General features: G+C 60.8%; 1 protein-coding gene across 4 annotated transcripts; it reads right to left on the bottom strand.

Annotated features, from left to right (window-relative positions):
- Positions 1-249: 249 nt before the first annotated feature.
- On the bottom strand, positions 250-7,776 carry Rnf126 (ring finger protein 126). 4 transcript variants are annotated; one of them, XM_063228998.1, is made up of 9 exons: positions 7,594-7,771; positions 3,113-3,171; positions 2,822-2,885; positions 2,430-2,674; positions 2,059-2,127; positions 1,924-1,993; positions 1,572-1,661; positions 1,385-1,500; positions 250-1,306 (listed from the first exon to the last, which is right to left on the bottom strand). In XM_063228998.1, exons 1-9 carry the CDS (start codon positions 7,666-7,668, stop codon positions 1,228-1,230), a joined length of 867 nt encoding a protein of 288 aa, XP_063085068.1. In that variant the 5' UTR covers positions 7,669-7,771; the 3' UTR covers positions 250-1,227. The 4 variants fall into 4 exon arrangements, 2 of the variants coding, with proteins under 2 accessions (XP_063085068.1, XP_003460922.3); XM_003460874.5 differs by having other exon boundaries at positions 1,568-1,661; positions 7,594-7,768; XR_010040440.1 differs by lacking the exon at positions 250-1,306 and having other exon boundaries at positions 1,568-1,761; positions 7,594-7,776.
- Positions 7,777-14,409: the final 6,633 nt, after the last annotated feature.

The following is a 14,409-nucleotide window of genomic DNA, read 5'->3' as shown; positions in this document are numbered from 1 at the left end:
AGGCGGCTCCCCGACTGGACTGGAGCAGTCAGGTAATAAACATCACGAACCACCCAGCGTGTGGTCACTGCAGCGTCGGAAGGACAGTGGCCCTCAGGGTAGGCAGCTGGGGGCAGGCTGGTTTCAAGCGGGCTCCCCCACAGAGGGCCGGGGAACAAAGCCATCGAACCCAAGACGACGCACAGAGCTCAAAAGTCTCCCCCAAACCGTGCAATTCCAAGCCCCCATTTTCCACCAGAAATGAGGCCGTTTGTGTGACTGCTTGTTAGTTCTGTAGCAGGGCAGAGGGTGACTGATCACCTGCCTAGGGCTTCACCAGCTCCAGGCACAGAGTGGCACAGGGTGGCACCAGCCTGGAGGCGGGGTACACACATCTGGAGATGAATGTCCTGCAGCCAAGGACGACCCTGGGCAGTCACCCATTGCAGTGCCTCTGATCTCTGCCATGCAGATTCCAGGGTCAGCATCCACAGGGTGTCCGCTTGGGCAGCAGCAGTCAGCTGACACTCTCTGTGACAAGTGGAGACATCCAGCAGGGCTGAACCACAGTGACTGGACAGGAAGGGGCTCTGCCATGTGTCGTCCTGCGTCACCTCTGGTGGGGCTGAAACTCCAGGACTCGGAAGACAGAGATGGCCATGGCCACTGCCCAGCCCCCAAGACCCAGCCAGGGTCACCCTACAGGGCGCTCCTGTGGCGGGGCCGGCCCAGGACACCGCAGTCCTGGTGACACCACTCGGGCAGCTGCCCCGGGCCGAAGGATCACAGCACACGGCAGCTCCTGGTGTAGCTGTATTTAAATAGCTGAGATACACACATTTCTCCTTCTGGAAAATGTCTGCGGAGCAGTCCTGTTCCCGGGCCGGGCGCCCTGCGGTCCTGGCCAGCGGCTCCACCCGGCCTCTCCACAGACCATGCGTGGCCGCGTGTGAGCCAAAACGTCCGTTTATTTCAAAGCAGTAATAATTTAAAATCATAAAAACCATTCTGCCAGGAGCGCCTGGTGGGTGAGGAGGCGGGACGGCGGCCGGGCCCGCGTGTGCACACCGGGGCGGGGTCCTGTGTCCCCAGCGCCCCGGCTCTGGTCCCTGGAGCGCCGGCTGGGCCTGGCGCGGCCCCAACAGAGGGGCCGAGTGTCCCCGGGAGGCTCGGCAGCTCAGGAGTTGCTCGCAGCGTTCTCGTTGCTGGGGGAGCTGGAGGACGAGGACGACGAGGAGGACGAGAAGCTCACGCCGCCCAGGCCGGGCGGGTTGGTGGCTGTGTTCTGTCCCGTGAGGCTCTTGCGGCAGACGGGACAGCTGTCATGCTGTAGGGAGGAAGCGGGCCGGGGTCAGGCTAGGCTGGGGGCCTGGGGCCCGGGAGGCCAGGGGCCGGCCGTGCTCACCTGCTCCAGCCAGGGCACGATGCAACCGTCGTGGAAGAGGTGGTTGCACGGCAGCTGCCGCACACTCTCACCCAGCGCGTAGTCGTCCTTGCACACGGGGCACTCGAGTCCGGAGCCTGCGGGAGGTGGGGTGAGCCAGGGCACCCGGGCCCCTGCCCTCCACCCGGCTTGGCCCCGGCCTACCTACGTGCTCCTCGGTGACGGGCACGGTGGGCAGGGCCTGGATCTTCTCCCTGTCCGCCGGCGGGGGGCCTGTGTTCTCAAACTGGTTGAGGAGCTGAAAGACAAGAGCACAGTGCCGGGAGCTCCTCGGGGCGGGGCGGCCGGCTCGCTCCGGAGGGGCGCAGGCCGCCTTTTGCGGCCAGCAGCTGCAGGACCTGCAAAAGCACCGGGGCTGCGTTTGTCCTGGCGGCCGGGCCGGCACCCTGCCCGCCCCCGGGCACCCACATCTTGGGGTCCCACGTCGGGCTGGGCGGGCTCCGGGGGGGTGGGGGGCCCTGGCACCGGGGGTGGCAGGGCAGGGCTCCAGCTCAGGGTACCTGTGTGATGATGGCGTCCAGGCCGTTGGCCCCCCACGCATAGTCCATCGGGTTCGAGTGCAAGACGCCCCTGGGGGCGAGAGGCTGGGTCAGGGGCTGGGGGCGCGGAGCTGGGATGCCCCGCCCGCTACTCACCAGGGGCCCAGGCCCAGGCTAGGGATGGTGGCCGGGGTGATCATGCCGTTGACCAGCTGCTGGATGATCCTGGAAGAGAGGGTGAGGGGTGTCCCCACAGGCACCAGCCAGCCAGGCCAGGCAGCGTGGGCTCTCTGGACAGGGTCCCTCTATGTCACCCAGGCCAGCCCTGAACTTGTGATGAGACCCGGGCTGGCCTCACACTTTCGACTGTCCTGCCTCAGCCTCCCAAGGGCTGGGATCACAGGGTGGACTCTTCCACAGGGAAGCCGAAAGAGGAGGCAGAACCCGGCCAGGTGCCCGGGTCCACAGCCAGGACATGTGTGGGGCCAGCGGTGCCGAGGGAGCAGCCTGGTCCTCCCGTCCCTCACCCTTCCAGCGTGGGGACACCCTCGTGCCGGCCGGTGGCCCGCCTGGCAGTGAGGCGGGCGCGGGGCTGCCTTGTGCCATGCCGATGCCGGGACTGGTGCTCCCTCTCCCGCCGGCCCTCAGGGTCCCTGCTGTCCTCAGCCTGAGCCCCAGGAGGGAAAGTGGGGATCTCGAAGCTGTCGTCGAAGATGCCAAACGCGAACTGTCCATAGCCCTGGGGCAGCGTGAACAGGTGCTGGTCCACGTTCTGGGGAGGGGTGAGGGCATGCCATGAGCACACGTGGCCTCTGGGGCGCCATTGGCGGGCACGAGGTGAGGCCAGGCCAGTCAGGGCACCCCCGGCCTACCACCTCCACCTTCTGGCCTGGGGTCCAGGGTCAGGCACTGGGCTCACCTCGAAGGGCTGCCGGCTCTGGTCGGAGGGGGCCGTGGATGGGGCAGCGCTGTTCTCCGAGCTCCTGCGGACATGGCGCCCATCAGTGATGTCACCGACCCCCGCCCTGGCACAGGGCTGCCCTGCACCCACTCCCACTGGGAGGTAAGCAGGAGCTGGGAGGCCAGGGCACACGTCACCTCCCCAGGGGGACCCAGGCGCCATCAGAGCCTGACAGCTGCCCCCACCCCGTAACGCCCAGGGAGCCCCTCTCACTCCCTCCACCTCCCTGCCTCTGGCTCCAGCCGCTACCTGGTCTCCTCCGGAAGCTCCTCGATGAAGCCTGACTCGCATCTTGGGCAGATGTAATCCTGTGGGGAGAGTGGGGCATCGGCCAGGGGTCCTGCCTGCTCACCGCTGCCTACCCTGGAGCCCAGGGGGACACAAGGGCCACTGGCCACTCGCAGTGAGGCAGCGAAAGCAGGGTCCTTTTGACCAGGTTCAGTGCAGCTCCCGCTCGATGCCCCCATCATGGTGGCTGCAGAGCATCTCACACTCCACCCTGTGAGCTGGGTGCACACAGGCCCTGTTAGCACCCTTGGGTGGCACTCAGGCAGAGGTGGGGGGTTTCCCTGGGCCTGGGGACGCAGGTTCCCCGTCCCTGCCCCCAACAGGCAGCTGGCTCACAGCACACATCTGCCTGCCTGTGCAGCACCAACAGTGACCAGTGCGTGCACCCAGGAGGCGGGCGCAGCAGGGGCAGCCGGGCAGCCATGCAGGACCCTGGAAACTGCAGAGGCCCGGCCCAGACTATGAGGAACCCCTCCAGCTCCGGGGCACAGGTGTCCCAGGAGTGCAGAGGCGAGGGAGGCATGCAGCACTCTAGCCCAGCAGGTGCAGCCCAGCGGCTTGTGGACGTCCTGCCTCAAAGCTGTACAGGGGGCGGGGGACATGGTCCAGTGTGAAGGCCCTATCGACTCCCAGGACTAGGAGACAAAAAGCAAACAACTGTGCCTGTGATCCCAGCCACTCAGGAGGCTGAGGCAGGAAGACTGCAGGTCCCTTCTCAGCCCAGACAACTTACATCCTGTTTCAGAATAAAAAACTCAAAGACTTAGGATGGAGCTCTGTGGCAGCCCTGGGCATGCGGTCCTGGGTTCCACCCCAGCTGGACCTGCCTCCAGAACCGCCCACAGCTGGGCGATGAGCACGAAGTTCCCCGACACCAGCAGTCACAGGGAGATGCCCTGTGACTCAGGTGACCAGGACGGCTGCCAGGGCTGGGATGGGCTTCCCGGGCTCCTGGCTTTCCACAGGGCAGGGTCAGAGGTCAGGCAGGGCCTGACCCTGGGGACCAGCTGCAGCCCTGTCCTGGGCCCCCCTGACCCCTCAGGACAGTGACACCATGTACGGCTTCACCCTTAGAAACCAGGCAGCCTCCTCCTCCTGGTCAGTGAGGGCCACTTGGCACTGGGACCCCACACAGCCCCATCTGCACTGATGCTGGGGACCCCAGGTCCCCACTTGCCCCCAGGGCCATTCTGGGTCTGAAGAACCAGGTCAGAGGCAGCGGCATCCGTGCCCTGCACTGCCAGGGCCCAGTGCTGCCTGTCAGCTCTGCTTGCCTGTCCCCTGCTCTGTGGGACTCATGGGCAGAGGTCACTTGGTGGCCCTGGCAAGCTGATGGCTCCCAGCTGGGAGCCGAGGGTGGCCCGAGAGCCCACCAAGTGCAGACCCAGGTGACCTCATCTCCCTAGGCATCCGTCTGTGCCTGCCGATGGGGGCCCTGACACAGCACACAGCCAGGGCCAGGTTGGTGATAATGGTGACAACTGATAATGGTGACAATTCACCTCTGTGCCTGCAGCCACACTGTGCCAGGACCTCTGGGGGACACTGACCTTCACAGCGGGCCAGGAGCATAGGGTGTGGTCCTGCACCTGAGGCCCCCATGAGATCTAGACCAGTGGGGGAGCTGCCCAAGGGCACCTGGCTCCCCACACGAGCCTTCCTGGGCTGGCTAATGCCATAAGGAGTGTGCACCCCTGACATGTGGCGGAGCGCTCCTGTCCCTGGGATGCCCTGGCCGGGACGCCACACCAACCCCAACACACAGGCCGTGGTGCCCTGGGCATTGCTCCATCCACCACTGGACTGTGGCATCCCAGGGCATCAGCAGGGAACACTGCCCTGCAGGGGGGCAGGTGGTTCCTGCCCCAGCACCCAGTATGACACAGGACACACAGTGGCCCGAGAGTGACCAGGCACCCAGAGAGGAAAGGAAGGCGGCCTCCAAAGCCCAGAGGACGCTCAGTGACAGAGACCATGGCTGTCCACGCCACCCAGTGGCTCACCGCTGGCTGCCCACTCCACCCCACCCCACCCACCCTCCAAGGGAGGGTCCCAGGCACCCACTGCCCCTAGTGCTCTCATAGACACTGCTGGGGGAAGGTGGGCCTGTCACGGGCCGACAGGTGTCACCCAGGTGGAGAGCAGGGGTAAGGGAACCTGCACCAACCCAGCTGCACTGGGCCCTCAAGGCAAACCCCAGACTGTGAGTCCCACAGCCACCGCTCCCAAGGGGTACAGGCAGCATCCGCGGGCCCCGTGAGTCCAGGACATATGCACTAGAGGGTCCCCCTCCCCCGTGCCCCTCACCTTGGGAAGCCAGCCCACAGGGCTCCCCACACCCACGCCCCACACCTCACACCAGTGCACCCTGGGACAGAGCAGATCCAGCCCCACAAACCTGATCTGAGCATGGCCTCCACTCCAGCAGGCCCAGCTGGTTCGGGCTCCCACACCCTCACCCAGGTAGGCGACCTTCCCAGGATATCCTGGCACTCTGCACCCAGGAGCTGCCTCTCACAGCCACGGTCCCAGCCCCAGTCCCAGCCCCAGCCCAGGTCCTCCTGCCAGTCCTGGCTGTGAACACAGCTCTCGTGGAGGACACTGTCACAGCCATGTCACACGCTGGTCACCTATACCCACGTGCCCCTTGTCGCGGGCCAACTATCAGTCCTCCGGGCAGGTAAGGACACCCAATGCCTGGCCACAGCCACATGGCTCAGAGGTGGCACGGCCGGCAGACATGGCAGCCCCCAGGGAGCAGTTTTTGGCCCCTGGCAGCCCGCGGTGCCTGAGAAGGCAGTGCTACAACAGCAGCCAGTTCCTGGCACAGCCGGCAGCCGCGTTTCCTAAAAACCAGCATCATCGCAACAACCACAGCGTGGGCGGGCAAGTCCCCTCCTCGGGGCGCTGAGCCGCGGGACTTCCCCCAGACCGAGGGCAGCTCCGATACAGCCTGCCCGACCCCCAGGAGCAGCCCCCACTATGCCCTGCTCTTCCCTTTGCCAAGGTTTCTCATTAAACACCTGCCACTCCCCTGTTCGCCTGTAACCCTCCTAAGGGCAAAGGCCAAACCAGATGGCTGTGACCAGCGAAGGCCGTCACCCGCCGGTGCAGGGCAGGGTCCTTCTCACCCAAGGCCGCAGGGCCAGAGGTGGACACACCAGGCGGGGACACACCTGGAGAGTCCCGGAAAGAGACTAAGTGGGGCCGGGTCAGCTCTGCACACCGGTCCGGCAGGGCAGGGCCGCTGCGCCGTCGGTACCCGGAGTTCACACCAGCAGCCCCTGCAGCTGCACCGCCAATCTCGCTTCCCCGACCCACGCCACGCCCCCAGACTTCACTTCCCCCTCCTCCAGGTCCTGGTTTCCCTTCTGCAGCTCAAGCCCGACTCTGACACACCTTCTCGGCCTGGAGAAGCTGATAGGCACCTCCTCCGAAGTGAAGTCCCTCCCCTCAAGGCACGCCCCCGCCTCCCGCGAGGGAAGGAGTGGGGTGCAAACCCTCGCGGCCCCAGCCTTTTCTTTCCCCACTGGCTGCGGGCTCCAGGTATCTCCCCACCCCTCCATCTCCCTAGGGTTGGCAGGGGGTGAACATAGGGACCACGTGTTGCCTGCAGCCACCTCCAGTTTTCCCACCCGAAAAGCAGAAATGGGTCGGACCAAGTGGCCACTTTCCCAGCCAATCTGGGGGACAGAGACTGAAACAGAGCCTTCTGAGACACCCATCCCCCCGCCGCAGGGTGACTGCAGGCCAGCCTGAGAAACACTATCTAAAGGAAGAGGAAGCACCCTAGGGACACCCAGACAGGGGCCCCTGGGCCACAAGGGCTGCCTTTGCCACCTGGAGAGAAGGCAGCGCGCAGAACCCCTGAGAAGCGATGTCTCGGCCCGCCTTGCGCCCGGCCCGAAGCGGGTCTAGCCACAAACACCTGCAGCTCGCAGCTGTGGGACCCCGGGCTTCAGCCTGCGTCTCTGGACGGAAAGTGGCGGCAGCAAGGCCTCAGTGCACACAGCGGCGAAGCGCGCCCCCGAAGCCCGGCCGCGCGCGTGGAGAGCGTCCCCGGCACTCGCTCGGGTCCGCCTGCCCACGGCCTCCCCGGCCAGGGTCCCCAGGCAGTGCCCACGCCGGGGCCTCTCTACGGCACTTCCAACGCACCCACCCAGCGCTCGGCTTCCGGGCCTCCGCTTCCTCGCCTGCAATGGCAAGCTCGCTGCACCCGGAGTCCACATAAGCCTGCGGTTCACCGTGCCGCTCGCCTCCTGCCACGCCTCGATGCCCCGCACCGGAGCAGGGGCTCCGGCCCACGGCGTCTCGGGCGCTCCACTGGGGCACCCTGCGCCGGCGCCACCCGGCCTACTTCCTCGCCGGCGCCCCGCTCCCGGCCACGGCCGGGCCAGGCCTGAGCGCACAGCCCCCCGCCTGCCCGCCCGCCCGGGCCTCACCGGCAGGCGCGGCACGATCTCGACTGAGCAGCAGTGGCAGAAGAACCGTCCGGGCTGCGGCGACGCCTCGGCCATGGCCACCGCTGCCTCCGCGCCGCCCACCCCCCCCCGCGCGGCACCAGCCGCCGGCCGTTTGCTGCTCCCTCGCCGGCCGACGCACCCGCGCACGCATGGCACGCACATTCACGCACGGCACGCACAGCGTGAGACGGGAACGCGCGGACGGCGCGCTCCTCCGACGGCGGTGTGGGCGACGGTGGCCGTGGAGGGACAAGTCAGGCCAAGCCGTCCAACTAGGGCCGGAGGAGGGAAAAGGCGGAGCTAGGCCTGGGAAAGGGGAGGAGAGGAGTCTCGAGGGGCGGGGCTGTCTCCTTAGCAACTGAGATCTAGTACGGGGGTGGGTTGTGGCCAGGTTTGGAGGCTGTGGAATAGGCCGAAGGGCGTGATCGAATCTCCTTCGCAACCTACACCCGGCGCGAGGGCGGAGCCCAGCCTGGAGGCTGCGGAGGAGGCTGCGCGGGGCGGGTCCGGGTCTCCTAGGCAACCTGGATCCGACGCGGGGGCGGAGCCACTTGGAGGCCCCTCCTCTCCCCCAATCTTCGGAGATCCCCGTCTTTCACGCTACTTCCTGGTCTCTGCTCCACGCTACGCCCTGCTGGGCTTTATTTCCGGGGGTTCTCTGGGCGCGCTTTCACCGCCGGGGGTTTGCACTGGCTGCCCCCTACCCCATGCACTGTCTTCTGGATTCCCGAATAGCTTTCTTCCTCCAATCTTTTAAATCAGTTTTTCCCACCTCCTGAAAGAACTTTTCTTTCTTTCTTTCTTTTTTTTTTTTTTTTTGAGACAGCGTCTCTCTATGCAGTACAGACTGGCCTCCAATTTGCAAACGATCCTCCTGTCTCAACCCCGCAAGGGCTGGGATTACAGGAATGTGCACCACGCCTGGATGTTTCTAGCGGAGCGCCTAACAGTGCCTGGCGCAAGCAGCATCCCAGAAACACCCATGCTGTGAATTTAGATGGAGCACCCATTCCCTCGCAACCTACCCTGCTCCCCGCGCCTCGGGGTGAGCCTGGGGCCATAGTCTGAGCTTTGCTCCCATGGTGCTCCAGGAATTAACCTCTCAGCCCCTCTGGGTGCAGAGGGAGCAGGAATCCTAATCACTTCCTCCCGGAATTACCTATTCAGAATGCTCCATTGCCAGTTTCCATTCTGAGGTTAGTTCCAGCCTTGTTACATTTATACATTTCTTTACTCGCTCAACAAACATCCACTGAGCACCTACTGCATGCCAGACCCTACATGCACACTAACACCCTGGAGCCCCTGGAGTTAGGTCCCACGTGGTGGGACCCTCAGGTGACCTAGACTCGGCCTGGGGAGACAAGAAGGGCTTTCTAGGGAAGAGTGTGTTGGAACTAGGGCTTTGACGAATTAAAAGGAGTTGGTTTAGCTTCCTGCAGAAGGGACTTTGGGTTTGACAGCCAGTAACTTTGGTCCACTTGTATAGGAAATGATTCTAATTCACGGTGTGGCCACTAGAGGGCGCGCTGGCCTCATGATTGGGAATCCAGTGACCTCCAGGAGGCTTCACTGCCTAGTCTGGTTAAACTCTGATCCTCCTGGTCAGCCTCCTCACACCAGCGTTCCTTAGACTAAAATTTTTGAGTGAGTGGCACCATCTGGTTTTTACCTTGAGCAGGCATCTCTGTCCCACGCCTTGGTTTCCTGTTGTACCACAAATAATTGGGCACAGTGGTGCTTGCCTGCCGTGGATGCACTGATGAGGCTGAGGCAGGAGGATCACCACAAGTTGAAGGCCCCCTAGACCACATAGCGAGATCCTGTCTCAAAAAACAACACAAAACACAAGTCAGGAGTGGTGGCACACACCTGTAACCCCAGCACTTAAGAGGCTGAGGCAGGAGGATTACTGTGAGTTTGAGGCCAAGCCTGGGCTACATAGTGAGACCCTGGCTCAGAAAACGAAACAAAACAAAGCCGCTGAGAGCTTGCCAGGAGCTGGTGAGGGGCTCTGTGACCAGGGCTATGGCTTCCATGGGCTGATCTCAAACTTGAGGCAGCCTCCTGCCTCAGCCGGCCTCAGCCTCCCAGGTGCTGCCATGATAGCCTGGCACCACCACTCCCGGCTTCCCTTTCCATTTATATTTGTGGCTTTTGTGTCTTTAGCCTTATCTTTTCATTTGTAGTCTTTTTTTATTGCTGTTGATACCTTTCAGTTTGTAGGGCTTTGGGGGGGGGTAACCTTACCCTTGTTCACATATTTTGGGGGAAGAGGAGAGTTTGTGATTTGGTTTCTTTTTGTAACTTTGTTGATGTTTCATAATTTTGTCATTTTTTTTCTCTTTCTGAGACAGGATCTCCCTATGCTGTCCAGGCTGGCCTTGAACTCACTTTGTAGCCCAGGCTGGTCTCAGACTCGCAGTGATCCTCCTGCTTCAGCCTCCCGAGTGCTGGGATTACAGTACTGTGCTACCACACTATAAAAGCCCTGCTATAATTTTGTCCATTTATTTGGGTACTTATGCCACTGAGCTAAATCCCCAGCCCCCCGGCTATAATTTTGTGATTTTTGCCAGGCATGATAATGCATGCCTATATCCAAGCACATGGATTGCTGTGAGTTCAAGGCCAGCCTGGGCTACCTAGTGGGATCAAGGCTGGTCTGAACTGCATAGTGAAACCCTGTCTCAAAAAGAAAACAAAAATTGTGATTTTGCAAGTGACCTTTTTTTTTTTTTTTCCAACTTGGGATAAACTCACTGAAAGGGGCTTCAAACTGGGCATGCAAGGGCCCTGCGTGGTGCGTGCAAAGGCCCTGGGTTCAATATTTAGTAACAAAAACAGCCCAACACCTATGTCTGACTTCTAATCCCTATAAGGTAACAGATCTGAGCTATTTTCATGTAGTTACAGTAGCAAACAGAAAACCCATCCAGGCATGCTAATGGGTCAGGTGCAGACTGGGCTGTCAGGGAGTCCGGCCACCTCTGCAAGCCATCCCTCTGGTCATTGGCCAATGCCAGTCACATGGTTACTCTCCACCAATGACTAGCAAGAGGATGACTGACTGTGACCCACTTCAGCCAATCAGAACTCAGGTCTCCAGCCAATCTGGGGACTCCGCTCCACGGCTTATTAAGACTCAGCCCTGTGGCCAATCAAGACTCACGCCTGTAGCCATTAGGCTCGCCTCTGTGACCAATCAGGACTCACCTGCTTGGCTGAAGTCCAGTTACTCCCTTTGTAACCAATTTGGCCCCCTGATTCCTGAGAAAAGTGGAGTCAGTTGTTGGGGAAGGGGTGGGGAGCATCCAGAAGAGGTGAGGCCGGAAGTTGGGGTATGGCCTGGAAGAGCTGTTGTGGGAAAGCTCGGAAAGAGCAGGCTTGGCAAGACGGGATCAGAAGGCTTGTGCTCCAGCCACGGGGCGCCATGGGCCAACAGAGGGGGCCCTGCTAAGCAGTTCCAGGCTCTCCTTCAAACTCCTGTACCAGCCACGAAGGCCAAAACCGCAGGTCCACTATAGCGACCCCTCAGGGACCAGCAAAGCCTTTGTCCTGGGGCCAGGGGCTGCCACCATTATGCAGAAGTAGATTCAGCCCTAAGCATCATCTGGAGACCCCGGCAACGGCGTGACCACCCATGACCCCAACCTGGAGGCCTGGCCGAAGGCATCAAGGTTGCAGAGTACGACGAGGCGGCCTGAGCCATCACCGCCCGATCTTGTCCTAAGGGATCCATCCGAATAAAAGGCCATTGGCTTATTGGCAAGGTTTTTGTGTGAAGTTTGTCTGTTTATTGGATACTGAGATTGATCCTGAGCTTAGGAGGCAAGTGCTTGAACTGCTGAGCTACATCCCCAGCCCATTTGTTTATTTTCGAGCCAGGGTTTTGATATGTAGTTTAGGCCGGCCTGAACTCAGGCTGACTCCAAACGAGGTGCTCCTCCTGCCTCGGCCTCCCAGGAATGCTGGGATAGCTGCTGTGCACCCCCGTGCCTGCTTTTTGTCCAGTTTTGGGATTCCTGGCAAGACTCCCATTCTTCCAGCATCAGTGACTCCCTAAGGAGGGGACTCCTGCTTCACAGTGTCATGGCCAAGGAAGCCCTGGATCCCACACTGGACAGACAGCCGGCCCGTGTGCACATCCAGCCCCACTGTATGTTGGGTACCCTCCTCTGCACCCACTTTGCAGATGGGGATGTGGAGGCAGAGAGAAGTCGCAGGGCCTGCTATGTGAGCAGCCCAATGCCGCTGGCCCAAACTGCCACAAACTGGATGACAAAGCAACACATTTGTCCCTCCCACACAGCGCCAGGGGGTCAGAAGTCCCGGAGGAGTCGCCCTGGTTGAAAATCAAGGTATCAGCACAGCAGCTGCGTTCTGCTGCAAGCTCAGCGGGAGGATCTGTTCGGCTCTGCGAGGCCACCCACATTCCTTGGCTGAGGCCGCTCCTTCCACCATCATGGCCAGCAGTGGCCGCCAAGATCTCTGTCCCTGGGCTCCTGCCACAGAGGAAGGGGAGCTCCCTGTCCTTCCCCATTTTTTTTTTTTCTTTTTGTAGCAGGAATTGAATTCAGGACCTTGCACATGCCAGGCAGGCGTTGCGCCACTGAGCTACATCCCCAGCCCACAATTTTTGTTTTTATTTTTATTTTTTTCACTGGGGATTGAACATGGACTTTACACTGAACTATACTCTAGCCCTTTAAGAAAGGTTTTTATTTTGAGACAGGGTCTAAGTCACTGACTTAGGCGAGGCTCAAACTTTCAATCCTCCTGCCTCAGCTTCCCGGAGTGCTGGGATGGCAGGTGTGCACCACCAAGCCTGGGGTTCATCTCAGTGTTGTTTTCTGTTAGTTTTGTTTTGGGGCTGCTGTTTTGTTTTGGTTGGGTTTGGTTTGGTTTTTTTGGACTTTTTTGAGACAGAGTTTGGCTATGCAATTCAGTTTGGCCTGAACTCACTACATAGCCCAATGGGACTTGAACTGTAGGTGATCCTCCTGCCTCAGCCTCCCAAATGCTAAGATTAAAGATGGATGCCACCATACCCAGGATTCAAGTCTCACTTTTAATGTGCTTTTCCTTTGAGCCTGCCTCAACTTCCCCAGACTCCCTCGGGCACTACCTGTGGGTGCCCCAGCTCGGTGTGCAGGACTTCTTCCCTGACCAAGCCTGAAGGGAGAGGGCTAGAGGTGAGCAGAGGTCACCAGGAGCCAGGGCAAGGAGGGTGGGAGCTGGGCAGGGTCTCCTAGAGCCAGAAGAGCTGGCTGAGGAGGGACACAACTTTCCTTGCGGTCTTGGGAAGTGGGGACCCTGCAAAAGATCCATCGGTTACTTGAGGTTTCCCTGGACTTGGCCTCCAGGGTGGGGACGAACCGAAAGCTCAGAGCTGGCGGGACAGGCCCTGAGCCCACGCCAGCTGGACAATGACCCTTTGATTTAGACCAGTGTGGCCAAGCCACGGCAGGGTCAGGTCCTGGTCAAGGTCACACTGTCCAGCCCCTGCATACCCTGGCCAAGAACACAGGGTCCTGCGCCTATCCCACCCTAGGGAGAATCCCTGTGGGATGCAGGGCAGCCAGCCAGGTCAGGACCGTGGCGTGTCTCTGTCAGGGTCACCAGGGCAGCAACTTGGCCTGGGGCCACAGCCCGGGCACAGGGTTACCCTGAGGTGCTAAGGTCAAAGGAAAGGGCTAGACGTAGCTTCTGCTGGGGACACGGCCATCTCAACAGTCTGCCTGTGCTGTGTGACCCTAGGGAGCCTCAGTTTCCCTATTTGAAGAGGAGGTGTAGGCAGGCATTGGGGCGGGCTAGACCCAGGGATTCTCAGGAAAGATTTCACTGTTTTCCTGGAAGCATTTCTGACTCCCTGCACAGACAGCTCCGTTTGTCTGTCTGTGTATTTTGCTGTCCGAGGCCCCTTCCAGTCTGGAGCTCAGCCTGCGGGTCACTGCAGTCCCCCGAATCCCGAATTATCCCTCCTACTACCACTGATCGGCTCTCAGGAGCACCAGGGACTCCAAAGAACCAAGGCACCCTGACCATTTTGGGGCCCCCACAATAGAAGGAGTCAGCCCCAAAATAGGAAAAAAGAGTCCGGCTGCACTGGGGCCTGGAGGACGCAGCCTCTGGGGCCCACGTGAGTGTCACTGTGGTAAATTGTGGGAATGCCTCGGCTTGGGTAACTCCGGATTCCAGGGCTGCTGAGGGCTGCAGGGAATTGGAATCCTGGGGTGGGGGGTGGGAGGAAAACCCTTACAGCAACCCAGGAGAAGCAACCCGGGACTGTACTGGCCGCTCCTGTTATCCCAGCACTCTGGGAGGCTGAGACAGGAGGATCACGAGTCCCAGCCCAACCCAGGCTACCGGCAAGGCAGTGACTTAGCAAAACCTTGTCTCAGAGTAGATAAAAAGGGGACCGGGGATATAGCTCAGCAGCATAAGCACCTGTCTGGTAAGCGCAAGGTCCTGAGTTCAATTCCTAGTACCTTAAATAAATAAGGGCTGGGGGTGGAGCTGAGTCAGTCCCCAGCCTAAGAGTGGATCCAGGGGGAGTCAGGTGTGGTGGTGTACGCTGTAATCTCAGCATTCAGGAGGCTGAAGCAGGAGGATCCTTGCAAGTTCCAGGCTGGTTTGGGCTACAAAGTGAGCTCAAGGCCAGCCTGAACTGCACAGCGAGACCTTGTCTCAAAAAGACAGAAAAAAAAAAAAATTGAAGCAGTGACCCTGGTCTAGGAAATTCCTTGCAAAGGTTGGGTGTGTGGTCAGGTCCCCCTGCTGGACCTCTCCACC

This window comes from Cavia porcellus, unplaced genomic scaffold (assembly GCF_034190915.1).
Source record: "Cavia porcellus strain 051 isolate PalLab524CR breed Dunkin Hartley unplaced genomic scaffold, mCavPor4.1 scaffold_17, whole genome shotgun sequence".
Taxonomy (NCBI): Eukaryota; Metazoa; Chordata; class Mammalia; order Rodentia; family Caviidae; genus Cavia; species Cavia porcellus.
This window is presented reverse-complemented; position numbering and strand designations above follow the sequence as displayed.

Coding starts and splice junctions, on each gene's coding strand:
- Rnf126 (XM_003460874.5), bottom strand. CDS start 7,668: ATGGCCGAGGCGTCGCCGCAGCCCGGACGGTTCTTCTGCCACTGCTGC. Junction 3,172..7,593: donor AGATCGTGCCGCGCCTGCCG/GTGAGGCCCGGG, acceptor CTCTCCCCACAG/GATTACATCTGCCCAAGATG. Junction 2,128..2,429: donor GGTGTCCCCACGCTGGAAGG/GTGAGGGACGGG, acceptor CCTCTCTTCCAG/GATCATCCAGCAGCTGGTCA.